This window comes from Periplaneta americana, chromosome 17 (genome assembly GCF_040183065.1).
Source record: "Periplaneta americana isolate PAMFEO1 chromosome 17, P.americana_PAMFEO1_priV1, whole genome shotgun sequence".
In the NCBI taxonomy this organism is placed as follows: Eukaryota; Metazoa; Arthropoda; class Insecta; order Blattodea; family Blattidae; genus Periplaneta; species Periplaneta americana.
The window spans coordinates 100526958-100547500 of record NC_091133.1 but is presented as its reverse complement, the minus strand read 5'-3'; the positions used below and the strand labels follow the sequence as shown (position 1 = coordinate 100547500).

Sequence of the window (20543 nt, the reverse complement as noted above, 5' to 3'; positions counted from 1 at the left end):
GCTCCTTTACAGAACCGAAAAGGCGGTATTCGGAGAGCGCTAAGTCGGGACTGTAGGAAGATTACGGAAGAATTTCTCTCCCAAATGTTCTGATTTTCTCCACGGTGACACGATCAGTGTGAGGCCACACATTATCGTGTTGAAGGATGATCTTATTTCCAGGGCGTTTCTCGCGCAATACATGACGGAGCTTCAAAACTGTCTGAATATAGCCGACGGCATATTAATTTATGGTGTGTCCAAGTTCAAGAAATTCAACCAAAATGCATCCCAGAACTCATCAATTCTTTCCTTGTTACGTTCCGTGGAGGCAGTTCGAGGGCGACCGCTACGAGGCTCATTTTGGATGCTCGTGTTCCCATCTTCTAAATGTTTCACCATCTCCTAACACTGCTGGCACCCATGTACACATCTCCTTATTCACGCTGAAGTCTGAGGTGAATTTCAGCAGCAGATTTTTCTTCTTTAACAATGAATTTAATGACAGCACGCTGTTGAAACGAACCATTGTTGTTGGCCATTTTAAAACATTACCTGTGGTCACATGATAAAAGTTAATGACATCACAATATGTCAATACATAATGTAAAGTCTGTAGATTATGATCATAATATAATCGTTTTTGTTACATTGTTGAAATTGAAATTATAGAAATGTGTTGCTCATGACTTTCAGTACAATCCTCTGTATTTACATTGCCGTTTTGTATGTGGTCGAATCTTGTATATTTATATTTTTGTTGATTTTATAAAACAAAATGTATGAGAAGCAAACATCGAAAAGGGGTTCAGATCCATGACCCTATCATTGTGTTGTTGAAATTGCATAGGCCTATATCAGGCCGAGCAATGTACATCGTCATATGTGAAATGAAACTATTCTGACTTTTAGACTGGTGTTTGTCATATGTAAATTAACATACACCATGTTCCGCTTAGAAGGATCGAGAAATAAGTGATAATGTCAAGTATAAATCTGTGACCGGGAGGAAAAATATCTTGAGTAAAAATTTTATATATTTCAGGAAAGCAGTAGAAAGATTGAAATTGATGTCAATTATAGAGTTCTTTTAATTAAGAGATTTTTGCTGGATATTATTTGTTTATATTTCTTCTAAAATAGGTAATGTTGCTCATTTAACAAATTTCTTGATTATTTCCAAAAATAGTCGCACTTAAGCCCTTTTAAGACTAGAACTCAAACTGAGTAGAAGGGACTATGTAAACATAAGACCTTTTTCATGTCAAAATAAATGAGAAATGTAAATTATTAGGAATGCAAAACAGGTCTTAAACAATATAGGACTGTTTACCTAGTACTTAAAGTTTTAAAAGGAAAGGGCATCAGTATATGATAAAATAGCTAAAATACAAGTTAGGCCTTTTTAATAGGGAAGCATGGAAAGTAAACATGTGATGTTTGTAAGGAATAAAGGATTAAATATTCTTAAGTCCTTTATTCTGTGTGTGCTCGACTCAAAAAGTACTTATGACATTTGGTAACGCTCTATAAATCCAGTCGGGAGTCTTATTTGACTTTTAACTGTTTTACCAGATCGTAGAGAATTGTTTCCGCTTTCAGAATATATAAAAGTCTCATTTTCACAAAAAATTGACTTAAGACCTTTTTCCTCCCGGCCACAGAAATAGAGGTTTTGACAACCTCTGTGGTATAGAGGACAGCATCTTACGCAGAGGGCCCGGGTTCGATTTCCGGTCGGGCTGAATTTCCTGGTTGAGGTTTTTCAGGGTTTTTCCTCAACCGTAAGGCAAATGCCAGGAAATTCTGGCCACAACATCCCTGAATATCACCGACCTCATTCATCACCAAAATCATATTCATAACAAATCAGTAATACATAAACAGTCGCCATCTAGTTCACAACAATAGAACAGTCTCAACAATAGTACACAGGCCTTCGAATTTCAACCAAAAGATTAACTCGCGATATGACCAAAGATTTTAAAGCGAATATAAATAACAGCGAGGAAAAAAAATAATAATGGTTTTATTATAACATACCTTTTTACATAACTTGATGTAAAAACTCTCAGAGTTTCGTAGAAAGGTCAATGCAACTCGTTGCATTTGTAATGCGTTGCCTCACTTCTTCCAAAGGGTGAACTCTACCACGTTGGTACACAACATCCTTTACAAAGTACGAGAACAAAAAGTCGATGGGGAAAGGCGTTAGGTCGGGTGACCTAGATGGCTAGGCAAGGGGTCCTCCTGTTTCGATCAAGCTATCGGAAAAGTTTCCATTCAAGAAGTTATCCACTGCTCCATAGCAATGGAGTAGAGCCCCATGTTGCTGAAAAACCTATCCTGGGAGGAGTTGGTCAACAACAAATGTTCTGCAACATGTTCAGATACACATTCCCTGTGACTGTCACCTCGATGAAGAAGAATTGGCCAATGACGGAATACTCTACTGAATGGCGGCAGGCTTGTTTTCGCGTTAAATATTGGTGTGAATGTGCACAAATACGCAGCTTGTTTTTAAACTATTACTGCATAGATGTGGACAGTTACTACATCTTATCAGATGTAAATCACAACAATATCATCTGATTTTAAATGGTGAGCATTTATTTCTCGACCTAAGCGGAACACAGTGTATATAATTATTTGTACTATAATATAGGCCTACAGAGTACAGACATTAATGTAAAATGAAGTTTTAATTAGCAGAATTGTTAATAGAAATGTTTTTCTACGTATTCTGCCGGTTATCTACCTAAAACCTCACCACATTTGTGTTAATTGAAATCTCTTCTGTTGCAGGATTGCCCAGAAGTTTCAACCGAATTCCGAGCAGAACAATGTGCCGAATTTAACGCAATTCCATTCGAAGGAAGATACTACAAGTAAGTAAACTGAAATGGTTATACCTCCCCTAGTACATAAGGTGAACAGGGAAATGAAAATAAAAAGTAGTAAGAGAACATACTGTACATTAATATTGTATTTAGAAGCATAACCATAAGAAACGTTGAACATAAAATTTAAAAAATAATGTTTCAGTAATAAAATTATAAAGTAAAAAATAATTGGTGCTATAAATGTATATGTTTTTGAGAAAGTGTTTTCTGAAGTCTGAACTCTGTATTCGATACAAACTGATATTATTTTTTAACCTCTGGAAAATTTAATAAGGAAGAGACTAGAGAAGTACTTTATGTGGAATGTGACATTGTATAAGAGCAGAAACTGAACATTAAGACGAAGAGAAGAGAAGCGACTAGAAGCATTTGAAATGTGATATGGAGAAGAATGGAACGTGTAAAATGGACAGACAGAATAAGAAATGAAACTGTAGGAAAGAGTGGGTGAAGAGAGAATGATGCTAAAACTGATCAGAAAGAGAAAAAGGAATTGGTTGGTTCACCGGCTGAAATTTTCTTAAAAATATGACACGAGTTCCAATGAGGACTTTGCGTCAGTGGGGTCTGGTAGGAGTGATGCTGGCTTTGTGTAAGAAACTGAAGAAGCACTTAAAGAGAAGGCGGAAGTAGGTGATCGAATCGTAGTTTCAAGCGAAAGAAAAAAACGATTAGTATATTTGTTGGATGCATTTTAGAGTTAGGACCTATAGAAGAATGGACTGTGAAATTCGCACGACATGTAAATGGCAAAAACTTTAAATAACCACAAAAGAAGATAATATTTCTGTGATTGACAGTTCTCAAATATTGATACTATACTTTAACTACCTACATTTATATATAAAAATGAACCTTTAATTAGTTTTTATTTTAATGAACGTTTTGAAGGACTATCTGTGGAATAGATGTGAGATGTTAAAATGTATTGTGATTAGCTTTAGCAAAAATGTTATTGATAAAATCCATTGAACAACTTTGAAATACCTTTTCAAAATGGACCATTAGCATTGTAAACCAAAATCTCGTTTAAATTTTGTGAAATTTGAATATAAAATAACTGTATCATATATCTCGAAGGAATGTATCACAAATCCCCATAATAGGGAGGACAGATACACTTTGCATACAGGTAAAAATTGATTGTTTTTGTGTGTTAAAAGAAGTTTTAAATTGTGTATAATTTTGGTAATGTTATCAATAGAGACGAGAATTCCATGCAAATGCATGTTTTATAGAAACATAGAACATAGCTCAAACTTTGTACTTATCCATTTCATTACTGTCCGGTTCCAAATATGTGTACTTTTTCCGTGCATGTTTGCATGCATAATGCATATTTTTAAGCAATTTTTAGCATAATCATGCATATAATATACATTATATTCATTTTAAATGCATGTTTTAATGGTTTTGAATGGACACATCGGGTTCTCGATTGTTATGACCCTCATTTTAGCTTCAGGAATAAGGACTGAAAAAGGGTGGAAAAACTAAGTAACAGAAAAAGGTTCATTCATGTTTGCACCCATAACTTCTTGCAATGTAGAGAGGTCATTCTCTGCCTACAAAAATCATATTGACTGACAAGCGCAGGAACCTTACTTGTTAATTGTGCAAAAAAGAAAAGTCAAGTAAAATAAGAAATTTGGAACAAAAAGAAAGTGCATGTTTTAATGTATTCTTCGCTTAATCGTGCATGTTTCATAGTTTGATAGTGCATGAATGCATGCATATTTTGAGATTTTATAATGCATGAAATTCTCGTCTCTAGTTATCAATATGCTCTTCGTAACTAAGTAGTTGAATAAAGAAGTAGTATATCGAAATGATAGCCGTCCAAATCTTGGATTTAAAATATCTGCATCCTATTCAATTCAAATGAACAAAAAAGAAAATGTAAATTAATGTTAGAAAAATACATAATTAGATTTAAAAAAATATTCTGCGACAAGATGTGGTAGCTATCAAAACAATAAAAATTTATTGAAAAATAATATACACTGAATATTATAAAGATGAATAGAGATGGTGATTGATGATATTCAATGAAGATTTTAAAATGGTTGATGAAATTGTCTGAAGAGTATTTTCAGGAACCTTTAATTTTCTGAGGATCTCCAATGTATTTGGGAATTGTTTCTTGCGCACCAAACATAAGTCCAATGACATTCCAATCTTGAATATTATATTTATGACTGAGATCATCAAGCATGGAAGGTAAATAGCGGGCTTCTCTTCATGTACCTGCTTTGGTTGATCTTCATTAATTTCAAACCTTACTGTTGGACCAAGAATGAGACCAGTTTTTTATTTCGGTCAATTATCATGTCAGCACGTCGGATAGATTCTTCCGTAGAAAGACATTGAACTTCCTCATATACTTCATATCCACCATGTTCCCTTAATCTGTTAGCAATTATTGAGCGGACTGTGTTATGTCTGTCATTTCGCAGTAATTCGCCCTGAGGGCAGAAACCTAGCACGTGGGGTAACGTTTCATGCTCATTGCATCTCCTGCAATGGGTATTGCTGAGGCTTCTACCGGGGAGAGATCTAACTGCGATAACATTGGTGCTCATTTTAATGGCCTCGGTCCATTGGCCACAAGATAGACCTTTCTTATTGCTAATCCAGGTGTTACCTTTTTACCAGTGAGAGTAGAATGTAATTCCTTTACCTTTACCAGGTAATGCGCTCCACTGATGATAAGAAGTGACACGAAGTTGTTTACGGATTTTACGTGGATTAATAATTCCAATATCGTTGACATTAATTGGTAAGTGGCGAAGACTGTCAGTAATTTCGGCTTGAAGGTTCCTAGTTCGATTAATATAAGGGTTGTCTTCTTATAACTAGTAATCATTTGTACCCAACAAACTTTTATTGTAAATGATTTCCTATGTTTTCGTATCATTTATCTTAATATTTTCTTTTTCGTTTCAAATTGTCACACAATTGGTTTTAATGATTATTCTTTATGAATTGATTAGTAGGCCGATCTATTCGAACCCTCATTTAGGGCGGCTTTTTTTATTATTACGTAGTAATTATAGTAGGCCTATAAAAATTTAATTAACTGCAAACATTAAGATGTTGGAGAAAAGCTTCGCACATCACAGTAAGAGTAATAATATGTTTTTTAACCCGTGTATCAAACATCCCGTCTCCCCTATTAATAGTCTGGGACCGGACCTTCCAGAAAACACAGAATGTCACTACTGAGTATAGTGAAAAGTAGATTTAATTTTTCATGGAATAAAACTTCAGTTAATTGGCCGGTTTTTCCAAGTATTGTTAGAAAATTTAACGACTGCTAAACTCTAAACAGTTTGTTAATTAATAAAATTGTATGTTTTCAACACCAGTTTGGTTTAATAGATTGTTAACAGTTTGTTAATTTTAAATGTAGGATTTCGGGCAGTTAACTCGTTTAACAGTTAGTTAAATATGGCCGATGTCTCCACAGCTGTTCGAACAGAAGTTGCGAAATTAATATTTTGTGTCTCTCTGTAGGGAATGTTTAGCATATGTCTGGTAATATAACATTTAAAAAATACTTTGGACTGTTTAAAATACACCAGTGTTATTTTATTTCTTTCGTATTTCGTATTCGTAATAGCAATGAGGAAATATAACCTTACTTTGTAATTATTATTCAGCACGTCACTTACAACTTTCATTTGTCAACTGTTTGTTTATGGAGCGTGGCCTACTATAACAGGTTGTCATTTTATGCAAGTTTCATGACTCACTCTATAATATAGAATTTAAAGATTAATTTTAACCAATCAAAAATTGTCTTATATGTGTAGAATCATTACCAACTGCTGTTGAGTAGTTAAAGTAGTGCTAACAGACGTTATAGTTAAGTGTTGGTTATCTTAAACAAAATTAAAAATAAACAGACTGTTAATTTAACATTCGTTAAGCAAAATTAAACATTACTTGGACAAACTGGCCAAATATGTTTTAAGACAGAGATTCCATTAAGTTATTTCAAAGATAGCATACCGGTATTTATATTTCAATAATTGAAAGGGCAATTATGGGCTTTCTTTCCAAATTTCACTACCTCTAAAAATCTGTTTTCAGAGGAAACGCGAATTTCTGCTGCCATCGCTACAAGCAAAAAATCAAATAGGAATTTATACTTTCATTATTTTTCATGTAATTTTGCTTCTCTTAGAGAATTTCTGTTGCTGTCTTGTGGATGCAGTGTTTCTTGGAAAGAAAGTAGCTCATTTTTGCTCTGGATTTAATATCATGCTATCAAAGGGGAATACGTTACATGGCGATAAAAATTTTCAGTAGTCTTCCTGAAGACATTAAGAATCATAACCAGAACCCTGTATTATTTAAGGTAAAACTAAAAAATTACCTTATATCTCACACTTTCTATTCTGTAAGTGAATTCTTGGCATTTCGCAGTACTGTGTAAATATTTTAATACTATTTAATGGTCAACATATTGCAGTGTATAATATGTTATTGTTATTAAGGTATTAATTCTGTACACATTTCATATTTGCATTTTTATATGTTAAACGTAAGAATTGGACATGTTCTTTATTCTATGCTATAAGGCAAATGTAAAAATATTATGTATGAATGTATTTACTCACACTGCAAATGGGTAAATATCCGGTGGCATTGGTAATTAGACTCATTAATGACAATTAATAATAAATTAATAATAACAATAATAATAATAACAAGGAGCATCCTAAATTAAATGAAGCACGATCAATGAATAACATTTAAAGTAAATCTAATTTGTATCTTAACCCTAAGTGCGAACTAAAACCCACGAGTATGATATGTTCATACATGCACAAGTACCTTTCAGCACTACACCCATTTCGCTGTCAACTCACTCACTGCACTGGAACTACGAGACATTCACTGATACTATCCTGATTTCACTAACACTTCGAACATACGGTCGAATTTCAAATAATCTTAGACAATTATCGTGTCATTTATCGAAAGAAACCGTTTAAGAAAATTATACAGAATTAGGAATACAAAATACAAGGCGGGCGACTAATCTCTATCCAGAGGGCGCCATGGTCACCGCGTTGCCCACTCCTACTTTATGAATTATTATCGAACATTTAGTCCATATCGTCCAATAGCAATAATGGTCCATTGACATTTGGTACAAACAAAAAATCCTGTGACATTTGGTACAATCCATATACAGTATACAGTAGTCCAATGTTGAAAAGATTTAGGATATTTGCTTCAATGGTTATACATATAGGCTATTGATACATTTCATATAGACTAATCCAATGCTGAAAAAGGTCCAAAATATCGGGTTCAATGGTTATACAGTGTTACTATAAATAATCTTTTCGATTACAAACTTGAATAACTATCGTTAGGAAACACTTAGAAACATGATATTGGTATCAATGAAAAGAGAAATTAAATATTTTTTTGTTATGTTGGTGAACCTGTCACATATTTATTAATTGCGTTGCTAGGAGACGATATAACAGAAAAAATCACTGCAAACGAACACAGGAGGGCATTTTGTGTGCTATATTTTCACATCCCAGTCTGTTATCACTGTAAAACACAATTTTAGACGAATATGAGTGAACAAGTCGACAGTCACAGGTATTCGTACCTAGACATGTTACAGTTATGGCTTCTTCCACAATTGGAACAGGACATCGAAGGTCTCATTTTTCAGCAGGATGAGGCACCACTCCATTACCACTTAGATGTCAGAAACGAACTGAATACACGACTTCCAAGGAGATGGAATGGACGTGCTGGCCGTGAAGATTTAGAATGTTTGCATTGGCCTCCACGTTCCCCCGACCTCACTCCTTGTGATATTTTTCTGTTGGGTTTTATAAAACAACAAGTGTATCAGCCATCATTACCACTTACCATTGAGGATCTTCGTGTCCGCATCACAGAGGCCATTGCACTGGTGGATGGTCCAATGCTACAACGTGTATGGCAGGAAATTGACTACAGAGTTGATGTGTATCGTGTGACACAGGAGCTCACATTGAGCACATGTGAGTTACTTACGGTTGTGAACCAAATGTTTCCCTTTCTGTTTCATGCTTTCCAGTAAAAAATTTCTGTTTCTGTTAATACCAATTTCATATTTTATAATTTTTGCTGGTTTAAGAGTAGTACATATGATTTAACCGAATGAATAACAAAAAATATTTGAATTTCTCTTTCCATTGATACCAATATCATGTATCTAAGTGTCTCCTAACGATAGTTATTCAAGTTTGTAATCGGAAAGATCATTTGTAGCATACCTGCACAAACAGCGCTCGAGCGCGCGCGCGCGCGCTCTCCTTCGGAGCGGGAAAGCTGTGTTTACCGCTCGCAGAATCGGAGAGAAAGATACGTCAGAATGACATAGACTTACTGTAGGTAGAGGATAGGTAAACGACCACTCAGCTATCTAGTGGAGTGCAGTGCGTATTCTCAGTACCTGTTTCACGTTGTTTACTTGCTGCTACAGTACAGTATGGAGAAATCTAAAAGACGTAAAAGTGGTGATCAGGCAAATTCTTTCAATGTTGCATGGGAAAAATGCTTATTTTTTCATAGCTGCTGGAGTAAATACTCAGTGCTTTATCTGCCACAACATTTTGAAAGGTAGAAAGAAACGTAACATAATGCGTCATTACGAGTCCAGACATAAAGATACTAAATATATTAATCTTCAACAATTTAAATATCTCTCTTCAGGGAAAAGGCCAGCTCAGTGTTGATATGTTGAATAAATTACGAGATTTCAGTCGTAAACTTACACTTTTTGTAAGTCAGTTTCGAGAAGGTAATATGGCTTACTTTCGAATGATGGAAACTGCTCGTGATGAAGCCATGTTAAACGATTATGTGCAAATATTAATTGAAATTCAAAATGAAATTAATTCTAGGTTCCAAGATCTTGACTTAAGGTCCACACCTGTGGCGTAACGGTTAGCGCGTCTAGCCGCGAAACCAGGTGGCCAGGGTTCGATTCCCGGTCGGGACTAGTTACCTGGTTGAGGTTTTTCCGGGGTTTTCCCTCAACCTTGTATGAGCAAACGTTGAGTAACTTTCGGTGTTGGACCCCGGATTCACTTCACCGGCATTATCACCTTCTCATTCAGACGCTAAATAACATAAGCTGTTGATAAAACGTCGTAAAATAATTGGAAAGAAGTTTAAAGTTATCATAATAAATCCCTTCAACACCAGTTGAAACAATGTCATAGAAGTTACAGGTGGGCCTGGTTGGCGCAGTTGGTATAGCGCTGGCCTTCTATGCTCGAGGTTGCGGGTTTGATTCCGGGCCTGGTCGATTGCATTTAAGTGTGCTGATGTAACTTCGGCAGTTCCGAGCGTCGTTATATAAAACATAACATTTAACGATTTACAGCTCGGACTTATTGATCTTCAATGTGGCGTAAGGGCTAAAGATTGTTTGAATAATACTACTAGCCTGGTTGAGTTTTACAAGACTAAACATTAGCAATAATATCCACGACTACACAGGCTGGCTGTGAAAATGATTGCTATGTTTGGCTCAACATTTATATTTGTGAGCAACTGTTTTCTATAATAAACTTTAATAAAGGCAGACATCGAACATCTGTAACGGATGTTTCATTACGATCAGTAGGCTACTGTTCCTTTCAGCTGACAACAGCATAAAACCTCGTTTTGATGTACTGATAAATAAAAATATAACAAAATGATATTGTACATTTAAGTAGGTATGAAATTTCTATTATTTCTGTAAAATAAATATTTCTGTATTAATTAATAAGTCCAAGATAGTTTCGCAAACACTGAACGGGAATTCATTTCATAAACCTCGTAATAGTACTTCCTTTTGTGTATGTTTTGTACGAGATCACCACTTCTTCCAGTCTACTCTATACCTACAGAGCTCAGCTAATACCTGCATTCCGCCCGTGAGCTGTGAGCCGGCTCGGAGAGCGCAAACCTTGTGCAGGCCTGATTTATAGTAACACTGTATTTCATACAGTCCATATGGTACAATGTTGGAAAGAGTCTACGATATTTGGTTTAATGGTTTTTCTTACAAATATCTTATACTGATTATTGCATTGTCTCCAATACAAATATAAAATTGCAGTTTTATTGAGTTTCACAAACGAAATTTTAAGTCTTAAATAACACGGCAGAAATACTTTTCACAAAAACTGAAGCTAGTGTTACAACAAAATGGGTATTGTTATTTTGTGGTCCACACCTGTGGAGTAACGGCCAGCGCGTCTTGTCGGGAAACCAGTGGCCCGGATTCGAATCCAGGACGGGGCAAGTTACCTGGTTGAGGTTTATTTCAGGGGTTTTCCCTCAACCCAATACGAGCAAATGCTGGGTAACTTTCGGTGCTGGACTCCGGACTCATTTCACCGGCATTATCACCTTCATTTCATTCAGACGCTAAATAACCTCAGATGTTGATGCAGCATCTTAAAATAACCCAATAAAAAAGTTATTTTGTCATTTATATAGGGTCTATATTAAAAATAAAATTGGCCCTAAAACAATACCTTCTGACTCTCCTAATTTTATATTTTGAATAGCCTAGTACTAAACTGATTATGAATTTTTGTTACCTGGGTTCTATTACTTAAATATGATTTAAATATATTTTTATTCCAGTGTATTATAAGTCTCAAATTAGAGCGTGTTATAGGATTTTTCACAACATGGACCTTTAAAATGCAGTTTTCTCAGAACTTTAAAATTTGAGTTGTTTCCCTTTTGAACTGGCTCGTTGTTATAATATACGTATATTTCAAAAGACCAAATCTATTGTAACGAATATCTTTGAACTTTTTCATTGGACCATATGCATTGTACCAAATATACTGTACCGACTGCATGCATTGCGCGAAATGTCTCTAACCGTTTTTATAGTTGAACTATATGCATTGTACCAAATATACTGTACCAAATGTCTCTGAACATTTTTAGTATTAGACCATGTTAGAGATGAAAGATTTCGTAACTTTGAATAACACACATAATTGAAATAAATAAAATTATAGATGTTTAAATGAGACAAACAGACAAAACAGAACAGTATCTTACTTACTTACTTACTTACAAATGGCTTTTAAGGAACCCGAAGGTTCATTGCCGCCCTCACATAAGCCCGCCAGCGGTCCCTATCCTGTGCAAGATTAATCCAGTCTCTATCATCATACCCCACCTCCCTCAAATCCATTTTAATATTATCCTCCCATCTACGTCTCGGCCTCCCTAAAGGTCTTTTTCCCTCCGGTCTCCCAACTAACACTCTATATGCATTTCTGGATTCGCCCATACGTGCTACATGCCCTGCCCATCTCAAACGTCTGGATTTAATGTTCCTAATTATGTCAGGTGAAGAATACAATGCGTGCAGTTCTGTGTTGTGTAACTTTCTCCATTCTCCTGTAACTTCATCCCGCTTAGCCCCAAATATTTTCCTTAGCACCTTATTCTCAAACACCCTGAACCTATGTTCCTCTCTCAGAGTGAGAGTCCAAGTTTCACAACCATACAGAAGAACCGGTAATATAACTGTTTTATAAATTCTAACTTTAAGATTTTTGGACAGCAGACTGGATGATAAGAGCTTCTCAACCGAATAATAACACGCATTTCCCATATTTATTCTGCGTTTAATTTCCTCCCGAGTATCATTTATATTTGTTACTGTTGCTCCAAGATATTTGAATTTTTCCACCTCTTCGAAGGATAAATCTCCAATTTTTATATTTCCATTTCGTACAATATTCTGGTCACGAGACATAATCATATACTTTGTCTTTTCGGGATTTACTTCCAAACCGATCGCTCTACTTGCTTCAAGTAAAATTTCCGTGTTTTCCCTAATCGTTTGTGTATTTTCTCCTAACATATTCACGTCATCCGCATAGACAAGAAGCTGATGTAACCCGTTCAATTCCAAACCCTGCCTGTTATCCTGAACTTTTATAATGGCATATTCTAGAGCGAAGTTAAAAAGTAAAGGTGATAGTGCATCACCCTGCTTTAGCCCGCAGTGAATTGGAAAAGCATCAGATACAAACTGACCTATACGGACTCTGCTGTATGTTTCACTGAGACACATTTTAATTAATCGAACTAGTTTCTTGGGAATACCAAATTCAATAAGAATATCATATAATACTTCCCTCTTAACCGAGTCATAAGCCTTTTTGAAATCTATGAATAACTGATGTACTGTACCCTTATACTCCCATTTTTTCTCCATTAACTGTCGAATACAAAAAATCTGATCAATAGTCGATCTATTACGCCGAAAACCGCACTGATGATCCCCAATAATTTCATCTACGTACGGAGTTAATCTTCTCAAAAGAATATTGGACAAAATTTTGTACGACGTCAACAAAAGTGATATTCCTCGAAAGTTACCACAGTTGGTTTTGTCCCCCTTTTTAAAAATAGGTACAATTATGGACTCCTTCCATTGTTCTGGTACAATTTCCTTTTCCCATATAGCAAGTACAAGTTTATAAATTTCGCTATATAATGCACTCCCACCCTCTTGTATTAATTCTGCTGGAATTTGATCGATACCTGGAGACTTGTACTTTTTCAGATTTTCTATCGCAATTTCGACTTCTGAAGGCGTGGGTTCGAGTATAAATGGCTCAGCAGTTTGTATTTCAATTTCGTCCCGATCATTTTTATTTGGCCTATGTACATTTAGTAGTTGCGCAAAATAGTTTTTCCATCTGTTTAGTATTGATGGAGAGTCTGCAAGCAAGTCACCATTCTCATCCTTGATCACGTTTACCCTTGGCTGATATCCGTTCTTAAATTCCTTTATACCCTTATATAAATCTCGAATGTTTTTATTCTTACTATTTGTTTCTACCTCATTCAGTTTTTCCTTCAAGTAACCTCTCTTTTTATTCCTAAGTGTACGACTTGCTTCCCGTCTTTCATTGAAATAATTATCTCTCTTCTCAACTGGATCCTGTAAGAATTTCAATTTTGCCTGTTTCCTTCTTTCTACTACCATGCAACAATCTTCATCAAACCACGGTTTCTTTTTCTTAGTTTCATAATAACCTATGCTCTGCTCAGCTGCAATTTTGATACTATCTCTGATATTTTCCCACACGCTATTAACATCTAATTCTTTCTCAACTTCGTCGGAACTTTCTAAAGTGGCAAACCTATTCGAAATTTCGACCTGATAATTTTGCTTAGCTTCCTCGTCCTTTAATTTTAAAATATTGAATTTAGTAATATTAACTTGTTGCTCTACTCGCTTGGCTACTGATAATCTTTCTCTTAATTCTCCAATCACCAAATAATGGTCAGAATTACAGTCTGCACCCCTGGAAGTTCGAATATCTACTATACTAGTATGTCTCCGTTTATCTATCAAGATGTGATCTATTTGGTTGTGTGTCAATCCATCTGGAGAAGTCCAAGTATATTTATGTATATCCTTATGGGGGAATGTTGTACTTTTGACAATTAAATTTTTCGATGTGGCAAAGTTGACTAATCTAACTCCATTGTCACTACTAATTGCGTGTAGGCTCTCTTTTCCAATAGTTGGTCTAAAAATATCCTCCCGTCCTACTTTAGCATTGAAATCCCCCAATAAAATTTTCATGTCATATCTAGGGAACTGATCAAAAGTATGTTCCAATTCCTCATAGAAGCTATTCTTTATATGGTCGTCTTTCTCTTCTGTAGGGGCGTGAGCATTTATAACTATGATGTCGCACCATCTACCCTTAAGTACTAAATATGATAACCTGGCACTGATAAATTCGACCTTTTTTACTGCTGATTTTATTCTTTTATGAACAAAGAATCCTGTTCCTAATTGGTGGTTATTGTTTCCTTCCCCATAATACAACAAGTAATCTCCTATTTGTGATATGCCATTCCCATCTAACCTAATCTCTTGTACTCCTACGAAGTCTATTCTATATCTAGCTAGTTCTTTTGCTACTAATGTTACCCCTCCTGTTCTATAAAGACTAGTTACGTTCCAAGTGCCAAATCTCAAATCCTTATTCCTCTGCTGTGGTCGTGCCAGAGAATCAGTCCTATTCCGAGGCTTATTATAGGGATACGTAACAAGCTGTTTTTTACGGTGATGGGTTGTTAGCCCTTCGCCCAACCCCCAAACTGGAGGACCACCCCTTATCGGCTGTCCACGACTGCTTATTCAATATATTCGCAGCTACCCTCCATATCTGGAGGCCGTCTCCTCTATCCGCAACCTGAGGACGCGCCATGCCGTGGTGATAGGGACCCACAATACATGGGAACAGTATCTTAGTTATCAAAATGTTCTGGTTCTATTATATGATATTACCTATGGTTATATAAATAAAAAACAATTCTCAAATAAATTTGCATTTCTAAGAAACATAAAACATAACGTTAATATCATTTTACTTGAAATTGCACACGTGATTTCAAGCATATGAAAAGAAAATTCCTAGCCTTTTAATAAGGGCCTAGTAATTAAATATTGGGAGGGGGGGCAGTTTACAGAAGGTACAGATGATGTTTCAAATAGGCTACTTGATTGCTTATACATATATAACAATTGCCGAAGTAGATAAAAGTTCAGTCAGGTATAAACAACTGTGGCGATTCAAGGCTGCTTGACGTTCGGGACTTCGGGAGTGATCAATCTCAGCGTCTCGAAACACTCACAAGCAGTCTTCACGTCAACGACGCGACTTATAGAACATTGTCGTGCGGGTTTTCGGCTTTGCGGGCGCTGTTAGTTTTGCTTTCTCGATCGTTGTTCATCTCTAGACCATATACTGTACCAGATGTCGTTTAATGGTTCTATGGTATTTGGATAAAATTAATGAAATTAGAGTGGCTTGCGTCGCCTGATAAATATCTCATTGTGCCAATTTAACACTTAGGCTACAAAATTTCTGACTATCGCGATATCTGTTTTTTTTTTATTTTATTGGGTTATTTTACGACGCTTTATCAACATCTAGGTTATTTAGCGTCTGAATGAAATGAAGGTGATAATGCCGGTGAAATGAGTCCGGGTTCCAGCACCGAAAGTTACCCAGCATTTGCTCGTATTGGGTTGAGGGAAAACCCCGGAAAAAACCTCAACCAGGTAACTTGCCCCGACCGGGAATCGAACCCGGGCCACCTGGTTTCGCGGCCAGACGTGCTAACCGTTACTCGCGATATCTGTAATATGCATCTATTCATGGAAGTGTTATCAGCAGTGAAGTGAACCTAACAGCTAGAAAATCACAGACTTTAAGCAGGTGATTAAATAATGGGTGGAAAATGTTAAAGTTGAAACTTAGTAGCCTACCTTACGTTACATTGTACCGACTATACTACTACTACTACTACTACTACTACTACTACTACTACTACTACTACTACTACCACCACCACCACCGCGCTCTCATGGTTAACATGTCGGCATCATACAATAACGTGCGGTGTGCTTTTAAAACATAATTTTGCCGACAGATTGTTGCTCTGTAGGTTTCACTCTAAGCTTCACGTTGTCACGTCTACTTCCTCGATAAGAATAAGCACCAGTTTGTTATATTGTTAAATGGCTATTATTATCATTATTTCATATACGAGTACGTTGACATTCTTAACTCTTAATAATAACTCTTTAATAATAACTTTTAATCACATAACTTAATGTTCGTCCTCAGCACAAGACATTGCAACCTCGGTTTTAGTCCACGTGGATTAGACAAGTAGGTGTCATTTATTAATGGAAGCAGCTTATTGGTTGCAATATTGAAATTGAGGCGAGTGATTGGAGCGGAGACATAAGAAATTGAAAACGATAATGCAATTAAATTTTAAATACCTGCCGAATGTTAACCATGAGAGCGCGGCGATAATGCTATCGCTCTAATTTCCGGCAGCCAATAACGTTGCAGATCGGCTACATTTAAACGTGTGCGTCTTGTGATTCGCTGATGAAGACGTCAAGCATTTTCTAAGGCTCGATAAATACTTAATATAATCGCCCACCATTTTGACTCTTTCGTTGGCGTTCGCAGAAAGCACACGAGGACGTTATTTGCCGCTAAATTATTTGCTGAATTACAGTACGTTTGATTTATTATCATAGGAGCTACGACATGATAATGTTTAACGGTTTGGCAAATAGATCCCTCGTCTGGTAGCTCGGCAATGAAAGAACAAAAATGGCGAACGATACTACCTACCTAGACTTTATAGAACCTTCACTTCCTAAGACGTAAGCAAAGAGGAGGAGTCACGCCGGGAATAACCCTTCACTTCCTAAGACGTAAGCAAAGAGGAGGAGTCACGCCGGGAATAACAGCGTCGCGACTATACTACTACGACCACCACCATCACCACCACCACCACCACCACCACCACCACCACCACCACCGTTACGCAAAGAATGAAAAGAGATGATGAAAGAGGAAATATGTATATGACAACACATTAATGAACTATTGTTAAAACCCATGTCTGCCGTTCCAGTAATTTTAACATGGACCTCTTTTGATGACTAATATGTTCTGTATTCTGAGATGCAGTTATAATTTTAATTTAAAACTCGTGGAACAAATCAAAATAATAGTATTTATTTATTCGACTTGCACTTGTAAAGCCGTTGAACGTTTATTATGGATTGGACCCTAATTATACGAAACGAGAACTCGCTCTTTGTTTGAGGGTTATTATTGCTCCATCCCTGCTCAAATTATTGAAATTGTGTCTCCACTTTGTTCATTCGAAGCCATTATTCCAAGGGGGGTTGATGTAAATGTTGAGACAGTAAAAAGTAATGTGTTCTCAGACTTCCTTATACGGACGCAGAACAAAAACTGTGCCAGCGATCATTTTTGTTTCATTAACATTTTAAATACGAGCTCATTAGGTAGCCGAGTGAGCTTTTTAATCTGTAAGCGGAGTCTTGTAAGGCAGGGTGTGGTAGCATGTAAGACTTGAGATGTATGTTAGTGGGGAGAGGAGTCCAGTATGAATTATGGACGGCTCTGGGCCCGTAATGGTACAAGACTTTGCGTCAGTAATAATCGTGCCACAAATTTTATTTTACCTACTCGTAAAATACACACATTTCATTTCTACAGTAGCACGAAGTCAAAACGTCTTCAACTTCGGTTTGTGAGTCCCAATTAACAATGCATACAAGAAGGACATGCATTCTTCTGGGGTGAAGTCAACACGACGACTTCACAGATTATCGCACTGAAAACTGGACAAACTTCCGAATGTTAACATGAACGAGAAAGGGTGAATTTCGCATGGAGCCAGTGGCGGCTCTTGCATATTTCTTAAGAGGAGGAAAGAAGTTAACAGCGCAAAATGACACCTTCTTGAGAGAAACATGCTACAAATTAGCCTACATACATATATGTAGGTAGTGTTAGGGTTGGCCTTCCCTTTTGTATAGCAATAATCTGTTCTTGTAAACTGAATTTCCTAAATTGAAGGGTTGATAGGAAAAACAACCCATGTCAGTTTTAGCCGAAAATGAGATATTGGTACTAATGGAAATCTAAAATCATGTGGCGTCTGTGTATGCTTAAAATAAAAGCAATATATTTATAAAGGATTGGGGTATTTATACCTATACTTTAAGTTTCCTATCCTTTTACATAACGAGATATAATGTTTTTTCGCTCCCCTGAAAAAAGTGTTTTTTTTACATGGGTTGTTTTTCCTATCAACCCTTCAATTGTCCAAAATATAAAGTGTTTTCACTTCCATTCATTGTTCAATAATTGCACAAATTAACAATTATAAGGAAATTCACAACCTCGCAGCATTTTTCGCGCACACTACAGCATCACACGTATTGGAAGAGACCAGCTACTAACACGTAACCGGAACCGTTTTACGGAAGTGGGAATGGGAAATAATCTGTTAGGAAAGCGAGAACACTGTACACATCCACGTGGTCTGTGTTGTCACATGTACATTTTACAAGTTCAGTACGGTATCACATGCTTTTGAAGAATGTCAGTTCTTATAAAGTCATACTATCATTATTGTTCAAAGCTGCAGGTGGCCGATTAATTTTTTTTATGTTAAAAATAACGTAGTTTGCAGTAGGCTACTTTCAATTTCAAATATATTTGTACAAAACTGACAACTTGGGTGTTGTCCTGTCTAGTAGACAATGAATGGAAGTGAATTTCAGTGGCCAAAAAGATCTGCGATACTAACGTAGAACTACTTCCTCTTTGTTTTATATAAATCCAACTTCAACTTTCAGATATCTTCGAAAGTTTCAAACCATGAATAGTAGCTTATATAAAGTGCAATGAATAATATATATTTTGATTTATAATTTTAAAAAAAGTTTATATGGTGTATTTCATAGCTTTGCGTTAAAACTGTTTTTATTGTGTCTCCTCCTAGATGTGTTATAGTCTGGTTGAATGCAGCATCGTTAGATAGCAGCGGTAGCGAGTTTGCGGTTTGCTGGAAGACCGGTTGGTTTCTATTTCCCGCCCATGCGCTGATTCAGAGGAGGATTTCCTCCCTAACTGTTCATTCGCTTACTTTAAAACTCTGCTTCTTTCTCTGGCCGCTAGTGCGCTGTTGTCTATGTGTGTTAACTGCAGGAAAGGAGGAAAGGATTTGCTTTCCTCCACACAAACAATCTCGCATCCTTCTCACAGTTTTCTAGCAGCACATGAGTGCGCGTCGTTTAAAACTCGATCAACCGGGGTTTTCTTATAGCTGTGAACTTAAAAGTTACCGAATCTTCCTCGAATTTCAAGGCACGTATTTACTTTCAAAAGAAGAAAAATGTGAGGAGGACGTTCCTCCCTTCCCTCCCCCGAGGAACCGCCACTGCATGGAGTATTTACGATTGGGGCCTAGAGATTTCTCTTCCTTTCCCATCGAGAACACGAAGAGACAATCCATCCCCTCGGCAGACGTTGAACCACGAGCTTCGAGTGCAATGAAAACAGTAACCGTGTCTGTATAGATAGGCCATATAAACTATTTATCTGGAGGAATATGGACACATTGAGCATTCCTAAGCACTTAAGCCCAAATAGACTTTTTGTGTACCCGTGATGGAATAAGGTGCGTGCCGACTGTGCTCCTCGACTAAGCCGGCCCCATCATCCGCCACACTACACATTCCTCTCGATTATCAGTCTTAGTCTGCATATGAAAATGGTCGTTTAAATAACACTAATGGAAAATATTTTAAAAAGTGCTAGTATAGTAGTGAGTAGAGTGCGGAATTTAGGCAAAAAAACTATTTTTTTTTCCTTGATACATACAGGTTTGAGATTTAATATTTACATATTTCATGGAAATATAGGTATAAATAAAGGGGGTTTATAGTGCCTAAAAATGCCTATTTCGACGTTTGTGCCTATTTTTAAGTTTTTTTTAAATTTTTCATCATTTTTCGTAATTGTTTATTGTTTTTCTTAACATCCTGTACCGTTTACATTCCAAGACGGATAACAACAACTCCTTCCTAGCAGTGAACAACACAATAGAGAAGTACCCCCTGGCCACCCCTTCTCATTCTTACAATCTTTCATCCAAAAATTACAACTTTCAGTCGGCCTGGGTAGCGTAGTCGGTATAGCGCTGACCTTCTGTGCTCGAGATTGCGGGTTC

General features: G+C 36.5%; 1 protein-coding gene across 5 annotated transcripts in view; it reads left to right on the top strand.

Moving 5' to 3' along the window:
- Ppn (proteoglycan-like sulfated glycoprotein papilin) overlaps positions 1 to 20543 on the top strand; it is a 743946-nt gene that overhangs the window by 623024 nt on the left and 100379 nt on the right. For all 5 annotated transcript variants that reach the window (XM_069817363.1, XM_069817362.1, XM_069817364.1 and 2 more), the window contains exon 5: positions 2785 to 2867. In XM_069817363.1, the coding sequence (XP_069673464.1) occupies positions 2785 to 2867 (83 nt within the window). The remainder of the gene's footprint in view (positions 1 to 2784; positions 2868 to 20543) is intronic.